We start from the raw sequence: 18,953 nt of genomic DNA on the forward strand, positions 1-18,953 counted from the left end.
TGCTAGTATTAAGCGAGAAGATATTATGGTGTCAGTTCCTGTACAAACAATGGCAAACTCACCAAATTCTGTGAATGTACAAAATTAGCTTCTTAGCTGTGGGCTGTGACTCCAACACTCTTGACAACCATTTTTCAGTCTTCTTCTGACAACCAGAGGTTCAGCTGAAAGTACTTAGAGATGGGGAATGTGTGCACTGTTGGTGTTGGTGAAATATCCCCTGCCTGAAAAGAAGGGGGTGGTGGTCTTGCTCGTTGAAGCCTTGCTCTCCCACCATGACTACAGCCTACAGGCACTCTGGCCTGAGAAGTTGACTAATCTGTGAGCATCAAATCCCCTTCTATAAAGCATGGGTTATAATCCTCCTTTCTTGATCTTGTCTGTTTGAACTGTGAGTACTTTCTGCAGATACTTTTTCTTGATATGTGACTGGAGATCATTCAGTGCAATGGGGGTGTTTCCTTGGTAGTGCTAGAATACTGCTTAAAAATTCAAATTGCAGGAGATGGATGGTAGTGTTAATCATCATAATGAAGATGGAGCATGATTTTTGCTGCATGACAGCAGAAGGAAAGGCTGAGAGGTAGATATCTAAAATCACTGAGTGCATACTTTCAAAGACAGGAGTTGATCAGCAGCCAGATGACAACAGACATATTGTTTATTCAACAGAGAGGCTGTGAACTTCTTTCTCAAAAAGAAAACTTATTTCCCAAATGAAGACATATGGAGGATTTTAATGGCAGTTGCAAGACGAGTGTCTGCGTTATGCCACTATGTGTGAGCTTATAAAGACAACAGGGCGTATATCTGGTGAGGGAATCTGTGAATGCCACCGCTTTTAAAAGTAAAAACATTCCTCACCCTGAAAAGAAAGTCAAAGAGAAATTGTGTCTGAGAGGACATGCTCTACCAGCTCCAAGGCAGTCGGATGTGATGTCTGCCCATTAAGGGAAGACACTTCTGTTCAGCTGCATGGATGGCTTTTAGCCTGACCTTGCCCAGTATTTCTATCTAGAAATTGGCCTCACTCAAGGTGAGATTTTTAAATTATGTTAAAAATTACTCAAGAGCTGCAAGGGCAGGAAGGAGTACTGGAAAACATACTAAAATGTTGTCTGAATCAGTTTCCATTCGGTACTCCTGTTACAGCCATCACCTGGATGCCAACACTGGCGTAGTACTGGGGGCATCACGTGGAAGGCAGTGGGCAGGAATCAGCGTGCAGAGGCCCTTGCTGCTTCAGTCCTGTGATGTTCTGATCTGAGCTCGTACAGCAAGTACCCACAGTGGTGTTATCTGCAGAAGTGCAAAGTTTAGGCAACAGCAGCAGCAGGGGTGTTACACCGCATGACTGGTTTCTGTGGTGATGTCTTTCAGACTGGCTGTAGCATGAGTGAGATGTATGTAAGGACAGAGAACATTTGTGCTTTGCTTTGGAGTTTCTTTTTTTTTTGATATCTTGTCATGGTTTTCAGTGAGGAGCAGATGAATGGGTATCCTGCTTAACAGAGCTTAAAGAGAAACTGCTTGTAGCCTAAAAAACCTACCAAAATATCAATTTATGTGTTTTAAAGATGAGGTGACTTCATTAAAAATTGTAGGATCTTGTAGTTTACTCCAAAGAAAATACTGCTAGCTCTGCAGTTCAGCTGGCAGGGATCCATGTCAGACTGTGGAGCTTTAGTCATATGCACAAGTCTTCTTATGGTACTAAAAATCATTTCGTTTTCTTCTGAAGTCACGGACAAGGAGATAAAATTGTCTCACTCAAATACATCTCACGTACAAATACACATTTTTGAATATCAGAATTAAATGTAATACAGGAGATTTTAATTTTTATTCTCTTTTGATGAGACAAGCAATGAGAGAGTGAGGATGCTGCATTAGAGTATCTTTTGATTTGCTATTTGCTATGTGTTAAACTTTTATATTTCAAAGAAGCGTTTGTACCTATACCGGGTGTTTGGCAAATCCAACAGCTCATTAGATGTTAACAATAGCAACAGTGCTAAATACAAAGGATTCATAGGCAAAGTACCCCTCAGGCTATATCTCTGAGAAAAAAAGTAGCAAATAGAATCAGAAACTAATTAAATAGTCAGCTAAAGCGAGCATAACTTAAAAAAGCTCTAAAACTACCAAAAATGGAAACATATTACAGTTATCTGCATTCACAGTGCAGAACAAGTTTGGTAGTATTTAAGATAATTCTCTAGTGCCTGCTATTTTTAGTCCAAGGGTAAGCTTCTGTAAGAGCCTTTTAGCGTTGCATCCCTTTAACCTGGCCTAACAAGCTAAGCCAGTAAGCTGTCTGATTTCCGCCTTACAGGAGGCAAAGAGATAGCTGAAACAAACCATTTGTGGTGCAAACGCTCAGCCTATCTTGTCTTAAGAGCTTTCTTTGTATGGATTTTTCTTTTTTTTCCAAATGTCTCAGTATTAAGCTTTCTTGTCAGAGACGAAATTGTCAGGCTTTGCTGTTTGGAAATGGTAGAAGTGCAGGAATGAAAGGAAGATTTTATAGACTCAGCCTAATGGAAATAAACATTTCCGCATTGCCAATGGTGAAACCTGATTAGGGCAGTTTAAGCTATTGCTATTGATGTGTGTGAAGAAAAAGGAATGTATTTAGTTTTCTCAGGGAAGGAAGGGCAGACATAAAGGGCCTGATTTCCTTCTCACTTACACTTAATCTGTCCTTGTTTAACTCCATCGGCTTTGCCAGGTGATGCTTGGTTGCTGCTGCTGTAATCCAGGGAAAGCCAAGGTGGAGTTGGCGTTGTGCTCCCTGTGCCCCCAGCACTCAGATTTACAGCACTCTTTGCCATCAAAACGGGGCAAGGCCAGATGCAGTTGTAAACACTGTGCTGCTCATTGCACTCTGGTGTTTTGGTGCTTCAGGTGCCTAAGACTTTGCAATATTGCTCACTTACAGGTAGTTAGCTCTGTTTGACTTAAAATACTCTGTAGTGAGGTGTTCTTTCCCCTGCTCCTTCATGTGTAGAATCGAGTGCAACCATGTTTACTTTCTTGTCTCCCTGTTTTCTCTTCCTCTCTCCCCTTCTTTCCCCTCCTGGTGGTGTGTGTAATCCTCATGTACGTTTACAAAACAGGATTTTATTGCTTCCTAAACATGAGTGGTCCCACCCGCTCCTCTCAGCCAGCTGAGCAAGGCTTGGATATTTTCATCTTGGGCTCTTTCCAATCTCCCTTCCCCTGTTTCTTCCCCATCAATTTGGGTGCTGAAAGAGCAGGGGAAAAAAATCTCAATACAAAGGGAGGCTATCTTAGCCAGGAAAATGTAGACTGTGTTGAACCCAGTGGTCTGCAGGGTCCCATCTCTGGTTTAGTATTCAAATGGTTTCAATTTCCTTATTGTTCCTGGGGTTAGGCACATCCCGTGGGGTTTTGGCTGTGCATGTAGCCACTACACAAGCTCAAGTTATACCTTTTGTTAACTTCAGCAGGGATAACTTTTAAACTGAACATGCACTTGACATGAACAAATAATGTCAGTGTATTTCCAGCAGGGAATGCAAACACAGCATGTGCCACACTGTAGGCAAGATGAGCCCGAGACACTTTTACACTCAGTGTCTAAGTCATAGCAATGTGGTGCTCGCTTGGTGAGGAGGAGGAATTAGCCCTTGCTTGCCTGTGGCTGGACTGCTCTTAGTGCTGGGGCAGGGTGGTGCAGACACACTGTGTAGGAGCTGCTGTTCTCGGCTTAAGCATCAAAATAGACTAAGAGCAGAGGACCAGGTCCCTAGTCAGCGTAAATCTGCATAGCTCTGTTAAAACCTGTGGAGAGGCCTTAATTTACTGCAGCTGAACATCTGGGTCTAAGTTCTTTGTCTTTTGGTTACCAGCAGGATTAAATAGAAGTACCCCAAATTATTTATTGTTGGTGCTGTGGCAGCATCTCAAAGCCCAGTGGTAAAACAGGACAGTTATGAAAGGGGTTGTGTGAACAAATAACAAAAAGTCCCTGTCTAAAGGAACTTACAGCCTAATTAATAATGTTATGTAGTGCATTGGTAAGTAAGTACATCTGCCAAGTGTCATCTCTTAAGAGGATAAAAAAAATATGCCCAGTTTGATTTTTGCCATTTCTGGTGAAAAAGGGGCTGGTTAACATGAGTGCCTCGTTAAAAAAATTGCAGTCTTTTACATCACATAGATGGAGGGCCCATGATCAGGGACATGCAGACTCTTAAAAAGCTAGCAGAGAACGAGCAATAAATTCAGTCTTGGCTAAGGAGTAAACAGAGGAGAGGCAGCTGCAGTGGGAACTGTAGTGTACACCACAGTATGCATGCACTACATAACTCTGCCAGACTGGTTGAGGGGAAATGGACGTGGTAATGTAAACTAGCAAATTAGTTTTACATTTTATTGTCAACCCCATTTTATTAATATGATCTGTGAAGACTAGTGATTTCCAAGAAACTTAGAAACAAGCCGACAGCGGGCATGCCCTAGAGGAGACTGCAACAGATAGCTTTTCTGTGATGGTTTTGTTTTTTTAAATGTTTAATGTTTGAAAATCAGCATATCTTTACAATTCTATTTTTATACACAAAATTGTATTAAAAGAACAATATATTCTTAGTACTGAATGAAAAATCAAGGAGATATGTAACCGAGGATATTATCAAACATCTATATAGCCAAGTGTTTAACCAGTGGAAAATTCAGATGCATCTCCTCATCCTGAAGAGTATTCTTGGTGGTTGTAGGGGTTTACCAGGTTGCACTGTTCAATCACTGCCTTTTGAGGTGAGGACTTGCTTGCTGGGGGAGGCTTTCATTTTATTTTCATGGGACTGTGAAGATGCTCTGAAGAGCCTGGCAAAAGTCACCTGTTTTCTGTGCTGTTATCCCTGTTCCTGCTAGGACATTCCTTACTGTGTCATCGCCACATTCTCATTTGGTGCTTCATTATAAAGGAGTCTTTATTGCTTTCAGCTTAGGACACTTAGAGTACAAGTATCTGAGGTTTATTTTATCTGTCTAAACCACCTCTCTAAATGCTATGTGTGTCAGTCAACACATTGCTAGTGTGTACAAACAAGGAGGACATTGAAGGACGTTGCTGTGCCACCTAAAAATAATGTAGAGCTACACAGAGAAAATGAATCTTTAGGCTTGTAAACAAGTTTTTGTGTTGTATCTGAGTAACCTCTTTTGACCATCTCAAATCAGATAGCTGCCATCCAGTTAAATTACAATAAAAAATAATGGGAAGTCCAGGTGTATTAATGATGTACTTATCCACCCATAATTCAACTGTAAGGAAAACCAGTGCTTTTCTTCCTGTGAGACATGACTTGTGTTTATCATACCTGTTCAATGGGCATGTGTTAGGCTTGATGAAGCTGAACACGCTGAGAAATTAAAACATCATAAAAAGCATTTAATGAAGTTGATACTTTACAAATGCTAATTTCCTGGTCAAATTAAATTCCAATTTTCTAACAGTAAAAGCACCAGATAGAAGTGTCTTATTTTGTAGCTTAAAAAGGAATTTTTGAGTGTGCGTTTCATTTGTACAAAAACAGTCTCCCCATAAATGAATGGAATTTTCAAATCTGTGTAAACTCTTCTCTGCTATATTGTGTACAATTTTAGCTTTAAATTTATATCTCTTTAGACTCATAAATCTCAAGAAAGAAGTAGGGATTATTATAGACATCCTGACATATCCAATATAATTAAAACTAAAGGAAATGCAACACTGAACTAGACAATGAACAAAATCTACAAGATAGTGCTTCTTGTTGGCAAAGGAAGAGTCCATACTGCCACTCAAGTGCAGGTTTTTTTAGAGATATTTGTCATGATAATGAGGACAAACAAGTTTTTACATCAATTACATAGGTGAAATCATCACTGTAAAATATATGTAGCTTTTTTTTTTTTCCTCCAGGATATGCTGCCTTACAAAGGTATATGAATGTTAAAAAATCTTATGTCAGTGCATGGAGAGATTAGTGTGGGCATGGACCATAAATCAAGTAAATAAATAAATCTGAGCAAGCAGTGCTTGACTATTTGGACTGAAATACTGCTGACACTGTCATTGAAAGCTCTGCAACAGGAGAGTCCCAAATGTCTTTCCTACCTTATGCTGTACCCTGCCTTCCCCTTATTGTTTTTTCCTACAGTCCCCACTCTGTATTAGAGCTTGTCCAGACTGGGGCCCCAGAATCTTTAATTCTCTACCCTCCTCTATATTATTTAGGTGCATAATAATAATTAAAAAATCCCTGTCTGAGTTGTTGCTCAGGACCTTATGACAGGCATGAGCGACTGTCTCTGTGTGGGGAAGGGAGGATGAGTAAGAGGTGCCATTTACAGCTCCAAGGGGCGAAGCTTCTGGGTGCTGAGCTCAGAGACAGCCTAACCTCTTGCACGCTGAGCTGCTCGTGCAGGTCAGGCTACCTGTCCTGCATCCCCTTCCCCAGATCACTCTGTGCTGCCCCAGCAGTTCTTGCAGACAGGAGCCTGCACCTCCAGCCCAGCTTCTCTGGCTTCACTCTTGCACAGTGAAGAGAAACTTACAGCCTTTCTTTTTATTGTAGCTCTTCATCAGGGGCTTTCTTTCCTTTGCACTTCTGCACTTTCCCTGCTTTTGGTTTTTCCCACCAGAAACACAGAGAGAGTTTTGTGCTTCATTGTGGAGCTCAGCCCAAACCTAGCCCCTTGTGGGCTGGACAAGACATGCCAGATCTTCTCCTGCTGCAGTTCCCCACCCACGAAGACCAGGTGGCCTTTGTTAGCACTGGACAAGGCAGCACCATAGTAGGTCCATGGTGTGCCTCACCATACAGACATGCAGTTCCTTTACAGTGTCAAGTCCTGTAGAAGTTAAAAAGGCCCCCTGATGAGCTAACCCAGTAAGAAACATGGTTAGAGCATTTATTTAGTAAGCAGCAAATTAGTCCATAAAGTCAGCAATGTTGAGGTCCAAACTGATGATAAGATGATTTGTTTTCAAGTGTTTTCTCAATATTGTGCTCAGGATCAAGTATAAATTGAACAGAGTGACCTTTTGATACTGAATTAAATTGACTGCATTTGCAAAGATTCTGTGGTTTCACTTACTATAAATTTTTGATATTTGGTATACCACTGGAATGGAATCCAGCACAATATCTTGTCATTGGTCCCCTTAATACAGTCAATAGCACAACAGCCTGCTTGCAGATTGTTTTTTGTTTTATCTTTTCTTCAGAATCAAAGATTACTATGATAGAGGGGAAAGATGCAGTTTACACAAATCAAATTGAAGTGGTTTGCAAAATGTGGATGAATTTTGGTCAAAAGATGTAAAGCATGGGTTGCTAGCTAGATTTTCAAGTTCATGAGATGAGTAAGTCAATTAGTAGCTCTTCAGTTTATTATAAACTTAATTTCCAGGCTGTAATGGAAACTTCTGAACTGCAACCACTCGTTAGAAGTAATAAAAAAAGGTGACTTTGTGGTAGAGGAATATTCAGTAGGCTTTTTTAAACTGACATGTTTAGGTTAGAGAAGAAAGGTTAGATTTTTCACTTGTGAAGGTAGTTATCTCACAGGAACTATTACAGTATTACTTCCAGTGATCTAAGGGCATGATCTTAAAGAAAAGCCTATTTGCAAGTGGTCTGTGCTGTGGTTTTGAGTTGTGATGCTTTAATACCAAGTACTTGACAGAAGTTTTACAGTGTCAGGAGAGCATCTTGCAGAGAGAAAGCAATCTGAGTTCAGTTACCAAGGTTACACATAAGAACTTTCTGAGAAATAAGCAACATGTTGATAACGATTGTAATAAAATAATATTTTATTTTATTTTATTTTATTTATTTTTTTATTATTATTTATTTATTTTATTGTTATACCCTAAAGAGGGGAGGAGGAAAATGGATGCTGCTGGTGCTCCCATCCCCTTCAGCCTGCAGGCATTTCACAGGTCCCTCCGGTGGTGCCCTAACATTCCTGGAGCAATGCTAGGGGTTTGTGCCCCTCTGGGACCTAGCTCTGGAAATTAGGCATTGCAGTACCTGTATTGTGTAGAATCACAATGTTTATTTAATATTGTTTTTTGGGGAGAGCATTTTGAGGTGGTACAGCACATTACTTCATGTCTATATCTGGAGAAATCCAACTGGAGTGAAGCATTTACGTAAATATGGGCAAGTGGTTGGTCCTACAATTGAGATATATCCACATTCCATATGAAGGGCAGTGGGGCTGCTGAAATCAGAAGGCAGGCTCTGGATTCAAGTGGTCTTTGCCTGCAGGTGCATGTGAGGAGTATGAATATAGCTGTCTCCTTCAAGGAAAGAAAATATCTTGTTTCCTTTCCATACCCTAAAGGCATTTGCGCAGGGGTGGTGATAATTAATCCCCATATTTCTACTTCATATAAAGAAATCTGGCTGTAATTTTCTCCTAGTGGGACTCCATTTTGTTTTTAAAGATAATTGATAGCTCTGGACTTAAGCATTTCAATTATAGGAGTGTCTCTTGGGGACCAGACTAACAGACCTTGGAAAAATATTCTAATGCAAATGCATCATGTGAATTTTTGCTGTAAGACAACGCAGGATACCTAAGGCTTTGGAAAGCAGTTGAACAGTAAAATAAAAGTGGAGAAAGTTCTTCAAATATATAAGGGCATGGGACTGATTGTGAGCAGGTAAGATGGAACAAGTGATTCACCACTTGGACCACTAATTCATCTTTTGCCCTGGGTACAGCCAGCTCTCAGTTGAGGAAAAGGAGGTGCTTGCCTTGGACAGCACATGGAAAATGCAGCAAAATCAACATGACAGCTCTGTCTGTGCCATGCCATGGCAGGTTGGCTCCTTCTGTACCAGAAAAGGGAAATCTTGGGCTGTAGTTCTTCCCTTTCATGGTCCTTGACTTTAGTTCTCATTTTTCTCTGTCAGGAGTAGGAATACCAACCAGGCTGCATCCTAATCCCTGTACACCTCCTACCCTTCCAGTGCTTCTGCCCAGCCTGTGGTTCCTCAACCTCTTGTGGCAAAGCTTAGTTTGTGGGACCAGGGCTGAGATAGCATCTGCCCCTGCTCCTGCATGTTTGTTGACAGGAGGTGCTCAGGGCCTGAGTGGTGTTAATGAGCTTTTCAGCACTTCTGCATCCTTATGTGCAAAAAAAGGGTGAATCTGTACCCCTTGTTTCTTAAGGAACAGACAGTCTTAAGGACATCCTTACTCCAAAATTTGTAGTTAAGGAATTAAGCCCTGTTGGAAATCCCTGATGTGCTCACAAGTCAATTTTGTTTGTTTGAAGGTAGAGCCATAATGTATTAGTATTTTTAGATCACTCATATTTTCAGCTGGAAGAAAATATTTTATTTTCTTTTTAATTGTGCTATGAATAGATCTTAGGCTGATGAGGAGAAATGAGTCGACATGTTGAAATGGTGATCCCTTGTGAGTTCTGGTGTACACCTGGCTGCTCTGAATTGCTTACCAAGCTGGGCTGCTGGAGTGGTGACAGCTTCTGCCAGCTGTGGATCTGTCCCAAAGTTTCCTGGGCTTTTTACAAAGATGTGGCGAGCTGCCACTGCTCCCAGCTCCTTGGGGCAGTGGATTAATAATGCAGCTTAGACCCTGATCTTTCAGTATGAATCACAGTGGGCCCATATGCTATTCAAATTGTCAGTAAAGAAGCTTCAGAGCATCATCATTCATCAGCTGATTTCACTCCTTGAGATACAGTCAGCAAAAGTTGTGCATGCACTAATCACAATTGAAAGGGAGAGGAGAAGTCACCCAAAGGGAAGATGTTGGAGATACTGTTAATGTGTTGAAAATATTTTCTAAAAGATGGGCTTGATCCTCTTCTGCAATGGATCAGCATGCCTGTGCTGATGACAAGAGCTACAGGATAATCCTGAGTCAGGATATCTGCACACTGGCTTCACGGTTTTCAAGAAGGGATCACAGAAACAAAGATAGATAGGTTGGAAGGGACCACAGTGGGTCAGCTGGACCAACCTCCCTGCTCAAGCAGGGCCATCCTAGAGCATGTGGCACAGGATTGTGTCCAGGGAGTTCTCTTCTGCTGTCACTTTCCAGTGACAGAAACTAATCAACACAGCCTCTCTTTGCAATCTGTTCCAGTACTTTGTCATTCACAGAGTAAAGAAGTTCTTCCTCATGTTCAGGTACAACATTTTGGGCATCAGTTTCTGCCCACTGCCTCTTGTCCTGTTGCTTGGCTCCACTGAGCAGAGCCATCCTCCTGCCACCCTCCCTTCAGGCACTGACAGACATTGATGAGCTCCCCTCCCAGCTGTTTCTTCTTGAGGCTGAACAGGCCCAGCTCCCTCAGCCTGTCCTCCTAGCAGAGATGTTACAGTCCCTTCATCATCTTTGTCCCCCTCCTCTGGACCTGCTCCAGGAATTCCATGTCTCTCTTGTACTGAGGAGTCAAAGTCAAGTTTTTTGGACACAAAACTCCAGATGAGCTTCACCAGGGCTGAGTAGAGGGGCAGGATCACCTCTCTCAACCCGTTGGCCACAAGGGCACTGCTGGCTCATGGACACTTGGTGTCCACCAGGTCCTTCTTTGCAGAGCTGCTTTCCAGCAGTTTGGCCCCAAGCATGTGCTGGTCCCTGGGGTTATTCTTCCCCAGGTGCAGGATCCTGCATTTGCCTTTCTTGAATTTCAAATGGTCCCTTCCTGCCCATCTCTCCAACCTGCCCAGGTCTTCCTGAAGGGCTGCACAGCGCTCAGGGGGATCAGTCCAAAGCTCCTCCCAGCTTTGTGTCATCCATGAGCTTGCTGAGGAGGCATCTGAACATTCATCCAAGTCACTGATGAATAAATTAAACAGTACTGGGCCCAGTATTGAACCTTGTGGAACACCACTCATGATGCCACTCATGACTCCTTGCCATTTTTGAAGACTGGGGTGACATTTGCTTTCTTGCAGTCCTCAGACACCTCTCCTGATCTCCATGACCTTTCAAAGATGACCACGAAGCAGCCTCACTATGATGTCTGCCAGCTCTCTGCAGCATTCATTATTGATGTGTTCTGTCAGGGCCCATGGACTTGTGAATTTCGTTTTCCTAGTTTTTCTCTAATCCAATCTGATAGTAATGACAGAGATTTTAAAATGTTGCATGATTTTTTTAAAGGAAGAAAATTTGAGGATAAATTGCAGCATTGCTCCCTATATGCACCCTAAAGGAATGCCTGTGGATGACAGGATGGACAAGCTTCTGTTACAGCTCAATCTTTGGCCTCTGTGGATTGCTGAGAAGTAACGGGTATTACAGATATAAAATGCCAACCACAGGGTGAGCCCAGCTCCATCAATAGTCAGAATGAGCAAAAGAGAAGGAATCATCAGGGGTAGAGGATTTAAATACCTTTGCGTGGGTAAATTATCAACTCATTTCACTGGCCAAAGAGAGAATATCTCTGGAGACATTTTACTGAAGGCAGGAATGCAATTAGATTGTTACACAACTATTACAGGGTTTTCAGAGAATTATTTTTAGTGCTGTAGAAATATTAAAGTATTAGAGCAAAACAAGAAAAGCAGAGAAGAGCACAGTTAGAAACTTTCCATGGTCTTTGGACTCATAAATGGACTCATGTTTGAGGATTGATTGATGTTATGGCAGTTTGCCTCTGTGGCATTCACCCATAAAGAGTGACATAAATTCCAAATTTTATTTCCTTTCAGAGCTAATGACATTCTGGATATGCTGGAAATTTCTGTTGTCAGAAACACAGAAGTGCATTCATTGGCATACTTGTGTTCCTTGCCTCCTTTGTCTGGGTGAAAATTATAGGGATCAAAACATATCTGGCCCCAATGTCTTTATGCTAACATAACAGTGTGATTTGGAAGTGATGCATAACTGCTTCTGCATTAAAAAGACAAGTTAGCAACATGCAGTCATTATGAATTGTTTTCATTAAAGTTTAATAATTGCATTTGCCATGCAGCTTTACATTTGAGATTATCCTCTGGTCCTTTGTCTTACACGCTGTAGTTCATTTGGGTAGTCTAAATACCTAGGATCTGCTCCTATAAAGAGAAGCAAATCCTTCTTGTAAGATCCCGCTTGAAGTTAGGGACGTGGCGGAGTCAGTTCCAGAGAGCACACAGCACATCCTCTGGCCTTGGCAGAGGTGGAGGGTGCTCGACTCCTGTTCCACCGAGGAGCCTGTGTGGTGAGCAGGTTGGATGCCAGTCTGAAATGTGAACTTCTGCAGTGACAGTGCTGAAACCGTGAAAGAGCCTGCATTTGGCCATGGTGTCGCTTCTCCCCAGTGCTGTCAACACCAAGACTCAGACTGCAGCAGCAAAGGAGGAAACTGCTGCTTCAATGATTATTGCTCAGACATTGATGTACCCAACCATCTCTCCCTCTGCATCTCTCCTCAGCACTATTTCTGCTGTATCTAATAATTGTGTTTCTTTATAAACAGTGATTTAGGACAATTATTTAGCAGTAGCATAGTTAAACCTTTAAGAGGTTATCTAGCAATGTCATTTTCTTGACTAATGTGTTCCTGCTGCCATGTCGTTTGTGAATAGACATGTGTTAGCCAGCTAGTGTGCTTCATCTGTGGTGACTTTGATTTATTTGCTCTGTAAATTGGGACTGAAGCAATAATGGAAAGTGACATTAATTGTTTAACAGAGTCCTCTTTGTCACATCCTCTGCTTTCTCTGGGGTGTTTGAATGTTGAAACTTGTACAAAACTAATTGAAATTGCTGTGATGAGGACCGGTGTCCGCTCAACTTTCTGTTCTTGAATGTCAGCGCACTTGAATGTCTGTTTAAAGCATGAGAGTGGAGCAGCTAACAGCAAATATCAGGTTTTCTTCTGGCATGCTATTATTAAAGAAGGCATTCCCTGTTAGAAATAGCAACACTTCCAGCTTCATTGTCAGCTTTATAAGCTTCAAGGCTCAGCAGTGTGCCCCACCAGATGGACTTGCTGAAAATGTTCCTGCTGTAGGGCTGGGGTCAGGCAGCCAAACCACCTCATGGACACCCTAGGCTCGAGGGCTAGGTCTCACACCATTCATCCCACCACCTGAGAGACTTGAAATGCCATTGGGAAAAAACACTGGTACGCACTTTCAATAATGCCTTTTCTTACTGTTCTAGAAGGGACTCAGTAATTTTTCCTCTTTTTCTCTCAGAAAGTGGCTGTGAAAAGCTGAATTAGGTTTAATTTGGCTCCCTTCTGCCATTTTCATTCTCTACACACTGAATTATCACAGCTGTGTGTGTATGTCTGCTTAGTATGGTGGAAATCACCTGATACCAAAATTTGGATACTTTTTCTCAGTGGATAAGTGCCTTTGGCCTTTCTAGTAAGTTCTTCTCCTTAGCATTAGCTTGCCTGAGTATTTATTTGTTTCTTGGAGATGATGCTGTAAGCACCAGAACAGTGCTCTGCCTTAGCTTTCTAGCTCAAAGACAGCTTTTATGTTAGAAGCTGTGAGGTGTGATTTGGCAGAGAAGCCTAGCAGGAGCAATTATCTGCGTGGTTTATGATCATCTCTGTTCAGAGTCTGCTAGATAAAAGTATTACTGAAAAAAGTCATGCTAAGGGGATACCCAGATTCACTTGATTATTTTTTTCCAAAGTGTAACTTGACAATGTTTTGCTGTTGCCTTTTTTAACTTATTTTTTTACTAGTTTGTTTGTGTTGCTGGTATTATTTGTCCTGCTAGTTTACTTTCTTACTTTGAGATTTGAACGTAGCTGAAATTTTTTCACAGTGGGGACCTGGAACATGATGAGCTACTCTGAAGCTGGTAGAGAAACTCCCAATTTGATATCACTTGAATCAGTGAAAGGCTTTTCATTTACTTCAATAGCACTAGGATCAGCCTAGGAGTCCTAGATAATTGATCTGTCAAGATCAATTTCCAATCTCTCTGAAAAATAAATATAATGATTTTTACACAGTTCTATTTCTCAGTTCTAACTCTCAGCACTCAAAAAATCTGTATCTTAATATACAGTAGGGACTATATTTCATTAAAAATCAGGAGGCACTTAAATTTACTCAATTTGACAAAAAGAACTCTTGCTGCTGAAATAAGATATAAATTAACATTACAGGCACTTCTGATTAGAAATTAATCTACGTTTTTATAATTGCAGTCGGAATTTGATAAATGCATACAATAGTGTATTGAGCACTCAAAAGACATCATTTGAAAGGACAACTTCAAAGGCAACCTGCCTAATATGTTTCTTTAAAAGAAACCCAAACAACCTGTCATTTACCAAATGAGTGCTGCTGGTTATTCTTACACTAGAATACTCAGGAATAAGAAGCTGTTTGGTTTTGGAACAAGGATTTGCAGAAATGTGGAAGAGAAACCCTTTCTTGCTTACGCTGGACCATATATGTGAATGAAGTTTTCTGTAATTTACTGGTGATTCGTTTTGATGTCCTGATGAGCTGTCTGATTCCTGTAATTTTGTCACGTCAATTAGCTGGTGTTCAGTGTTGAAGAGCAAAAGAAAGGGACAGCCTGGGCTGACACCATCATTAGGTGTCAGCATCTCAGGCTCATCCTGTAATACAATCCCTGAGTGATCACTTATCATTCTTAACACCTGACAAAGAAAAAAGAATTGTGGAAGAAAAGTAAACCAGCAATACACCACGAGTGCAAAGAGACTTCCTTTGCACAGAAATGGATCATTTTATTGTACCTAATTACATTGTCTGAGATTCTGTTGCAGGTTACTGTTTCAAGGGCCAGTTTGGCTACGTGTTGTCTGCTTGCTCACACACAGAAGCCTCGTTTTGTTCCTTCTCTCACCTGGTTCCTCTTTTTGTCTTGTCCTCTCCCACAGAAACTAGATGAAGAGAGCGAGGCAAACTTGCTAGCTGTTCTCACAGAAACACTGGACAGCATCCCTGTGGATGAGGATGGATTGCCTTCCTTTGATGCACTGACAGATGGAGATGTGACCAACGAAAATGCCGCTAGCCCCTCCCCAGTGCCCGACGGCGCCCCTCCAACTCAGGAGGCAGAAGAGCCGTCTCTAGTAAGAACCCTTCCTACTGTTTAACAGGAATTGGATGTGCCTCTGGCTACCCGCTGCATGGGTATGATGTAGTCACAGTAAGGTCTGGACTTTTCATTTAGACTGGAGAGGAAAATCAAGTAAAGAACTGAAAATTAAGCGGGGGAAACCCCCCCACCAAATAGCCATGGGATGATTAATATGGCAGTCTATTAAAAAGTTGTTGAAAAGGTTGTTTTTGAAACTCCTGCGCTAATGGGGCTGACACTTTTGCTTATCATTCTGTTCAGACAAGTCGGAGTAATGGGTCTTAACTCGTATTTCATTTCTCGGGGCGCTTTTTGTTGTGTATGTTTAGACATCATTTTTGGTGATCTCTGAAGAAAGGCCCAATGAGCCTGTTGGGATGCAGTGCTGATTTTGTGTCTTTAACATTGATTTGACCAGTAAGCACCAGCTTAGTGCTAACCAGGGCAGAACTGAATCTTGGATGAGGATGTGGGTGAAACATTATATGCATTTTGCTTAGTAAAACTGGTTTGTGATGTGATTCTGTTTCTGCTGAAAGCCTCTTATCACTGGCTTCAGTGGGAGCAGAGCCAGATGCCTGAATCTTGACACCATATCCATTAGTCTGTTAAAGTTTATGTCTCTGTATAGATCAGAGGCCTCTTCATGTCAAACAGATCACTGAGAATTTCGTTTTGCCATGGATTCATAAATCCAAGATCCCTGTCACTTCTGCTTGCCCTGCAGTATGCTGCAGTAAAGGGAGCAGAAATGTGCTGCCAAGCCAGAAGAAAATGAAATCTGTTTACTCTGAGGAATATCAAGTCCTGCTTTTTGTCTTACTGTACTTTGCTTGCTGAAATTGATATAACTAACTTTAAGTAACTATGCAAAATTGTAGATAAGTCACTTTAATTGATAAAATTTATAACTTTACTCTTTTCCTTCCACTTCCCTTTCCCTCATGTGTTTGTAGCTTAAGAAGCTCTTGCTGGCTCCAGCCAACACTCAGCTAAATTACAATGAATGCAGTGGTCTCAGCACACAAAACCATGCAAACACTAATCACAGGATCAGAACAAGCCCTGTGGTTGTTAAGGTACAAACTTAATTTTTATAATAAGGAAAAAAAAAGAAAGTGTAATAAGGTCTTTTATGATTTTAGCAATCAAGCAAGGAGTAGATCTGAATATATTGTATGTGCTTACTATCTTCTAACTAATTTTTTAAAAATGTGAGCTGTATACTGGGTCCCAGAAAATCATGTGAGCTCTTTTATGCTCTGAATATTGCATTTATGCCCCTTCTCTTGGCAGAGTTCAGATGTAGTCACACCGTCTGTTGCTGTTACCTACTTTACTGATACACAGAGTAGGATGGGGTGTGATAAAATTTGCTGATGGTCTGGTGTTGTTTATGAGTGACTCCACAATGTGGGACTGCCATTTCCCCAGCTGTCTGAGCTAAGACAAATGACACTGGATTCTTGGCAAAAGATGTATATTAGACATTGATTGGATGGAATGGGGGCTTAGACATAATTCTGTTAGCAGGCAGTATTAAACAATGTTTGTCTTGCCGTTCAGTGTAACTGAAAACGGGCCATTTAGGGGTACTTAAGAGAGTTGTGAATACTGGGCCCAAGCAATCAGCAGCAAATTAAGGTTTAAACCAGCTTATTTTTTTGTTCACACTAAAGGCGCTGTAGGGTCTTGTTAGTTACATATTGCTGAGTAGGAACATTGCAGTGTAGAAGAAATGAAATAAAAAGCTGCATAAATGTCATTTAGGAATTTTAAATGTAATTTTCTTTCCTTGTTCTGCAAACAGTTATTCACAGCTCATAGATCTAGTACACTTAGGCTGAACACTTCATTGAAAATCTCATCTCTTCAGAAAACCTATATCCATTCTGATAAGGTTCAGCTCACTAATTTTAGCTTTACTTTATTTTATTTTATTATTTTATTTCATTTTATTTTACTCTGTTTTAAGACTGAGAATTCATGGAGCAATAAAGCGAAGAGCATTTGTCAACAGCAAAAGCCTCAAAGACGTCCCTGCTCTGAACTTCTCAAATATCTGACTACGAATGATGATCCTCCTCAGACCAAACCAGCAGAGAACAGGAACAGCAGCAAAGAGAAATGCACCTCCAAGAGGAAGCCCCATCTGCAGTCTCAGACAAATCATCTGCAGGGTAGGTGTGGGACTGCAGAATACAGCTTTGGAACCAGCAGTAATGCTGGGAAGCTGAAGTACCATGGTTGGGAACACCCTCAATACTTCTGTTCTTTGGATTAGTATTGGAAATCCAGCATCTCTTCTGTGTAAAGAGAATTTTAAAACAGTATAATGAAGTTTTAAAACAGTATAATGAAGTTAGAATTAGTTAGCTAGCTGGAGATACTTATTCACAGAGAACTGTACCACTAAGAAATCATTATACCCCTAAACAAGTTTGGCAGGCCAGTTCATTAGTGAGCTTCTTTCTGTTTTGCTGGAGTACAACTGAGGGCATTGTTAACCTGCCACATAGCCCATAAGAGACAATAAATAGTGCTCTCACTGCTACAGAGAAAACAATAAATGTGTCATTCCTGTTAAAGCTGGAATGCTGGTTTGTAATTTTATTTTGTAAATAGTTGAAAGTTTAGATGCCATCCTGATCTTTCTTTCTCATTTTTGGATTTTTTATGGTCAAAATTAAACACTTGTGTTGACTTTTAGTATCCCCTGATGTGTGAAAAACTGGTCTGTATTACAAGTAGCTTCTGTGACAGAGATGCAAGAACTTAAAGTCTCCTCTCTCACTTTCTCTCCTTCTCTTTCCCATGATAAAGGAAAGCCTTAAAAGCTTACGAACCCAAAGGGAGCTTTTTAAAATTGTTGCTACTTTAAAATACATCTATGTATTTATGTTGACCTGGCATCTGGAAGGCTATGTGCCTGTCTCAGGCACATCAGTGCCAGTCATGGATGCCCCCACTAAAGTCAATGGAAGTTGCCTGTCTGCAGCAGAGATCAGGATGTGACCCTAAATGTGTTGTTTGGTATTTTCAAAGCAACAGTTGTAAACTGTATGTCATTTCAGCCTCTGTCAAATCTGTTTTCTCATTCTGCACTAGGAAGTATAAACAAACTTAATAAAAATAATCTTCCCTTCCTGTCACTTAATATTGTTCTTGCAGCTGTACCTTCTGACATCCTAAGCATGGGCTTTCTCCATTATGGTCTCAAATTATCTGAACAATATTTCTCATAAGAAGGAAATCCAACTGCCCCTAAAACTTCTTTATGCCAACTGCTACTTCTTCTGGATGGCTTCAGCAGTCTGCTTTCAGAGCAGAATCCAGACTGAACTCTACATGTGAAACTTGAGTCTGTTAGTGCAATGGTAATGAAAAGCAGAACTGCCAGAAGTTACAGGGAGCTTTATCAACACTGTTGGATGTCAAGGTGATAAGGTGCATCATGTATAACATGCTCTATGAACATATATGTTATACCCATACAGAGATGTATGTGCACACAAACATACATACAGATTATAAAGTCTTTCTATTCAGATCAGAACTGCTTTTTTCCCCCCAGCTAAGCAATTGTGAAGATTCAGTTCAAAGAGTCTGGGCACACTGAGCTGTGGAAACAGCAGGGAGGAGAAGTTAGGAAAGTCCAAAGGGACATATAGCTAACAACTGTGCTTAACAGATGACTGTGATTTTAGTGGTCTTGCAGGTGAATTTGCAGGGACAGAGAAATTACCTTCTTTAATTTTCCTGTGCTTTAATTTACTGGTTTCTGAAATGTTTTTTCAGCAAATTTGCCTCATACACCAATATATAACTTCAATATCAATGGATTTGCATATAATGCAAATACAAGAATATAATGC

General features: G+C 40.9%; 1 protein-coding gene across 3 annotated transcripts in view; it reads left to right on the plus strand.

The window, feature by feature from the left end:
- Positions 1–18,953, plus strand: part of PPARGC1A (PPARG coactivator 1 alpha) — a 363,744-nt gene that overhangs the window by 316,234 nt on the left and 28,557 nt on the right. For 2 of the 3 annotated variants that reach the window (XM_041402537.1, XM_041402538.1), the window contains exons 3-5: positions 14,876–15,070; positions 16,035–16,157; positions 17,054–17,258. In XM_041402537.1, coding sequence (XP_041258471.1) covers positions 14,876–15,070; positions 16,035–16,157; positions 17,054–17,258 — 523 coding nt within the window. Of the gene's footprint in view, positions 1–14,875; positions 15,132–16,034; positions 16,158–17,053; positions 17,259–18,953 lie in introns of those variants that run through there. The other variant, XM_041402539.1, reaches the window with a different exon arrangement.

Source organism: Onychostruthus taczanowskii, unplaced genomic scaffold (genome assembly GCF_017590055.1).
Source record: "Onychostruthus taczanowskii isolate IOZ18803 unplaced genomic scaffold, ASM1759005v1 scaffold2, whole genome shotgun sequence".
Lineage (NCBI taxonomy): Eukaryota > Metazoa > Chordata > Aves > Passeriformes > Passeridae > Onychostruthus > Onychostruthus taczanowskii.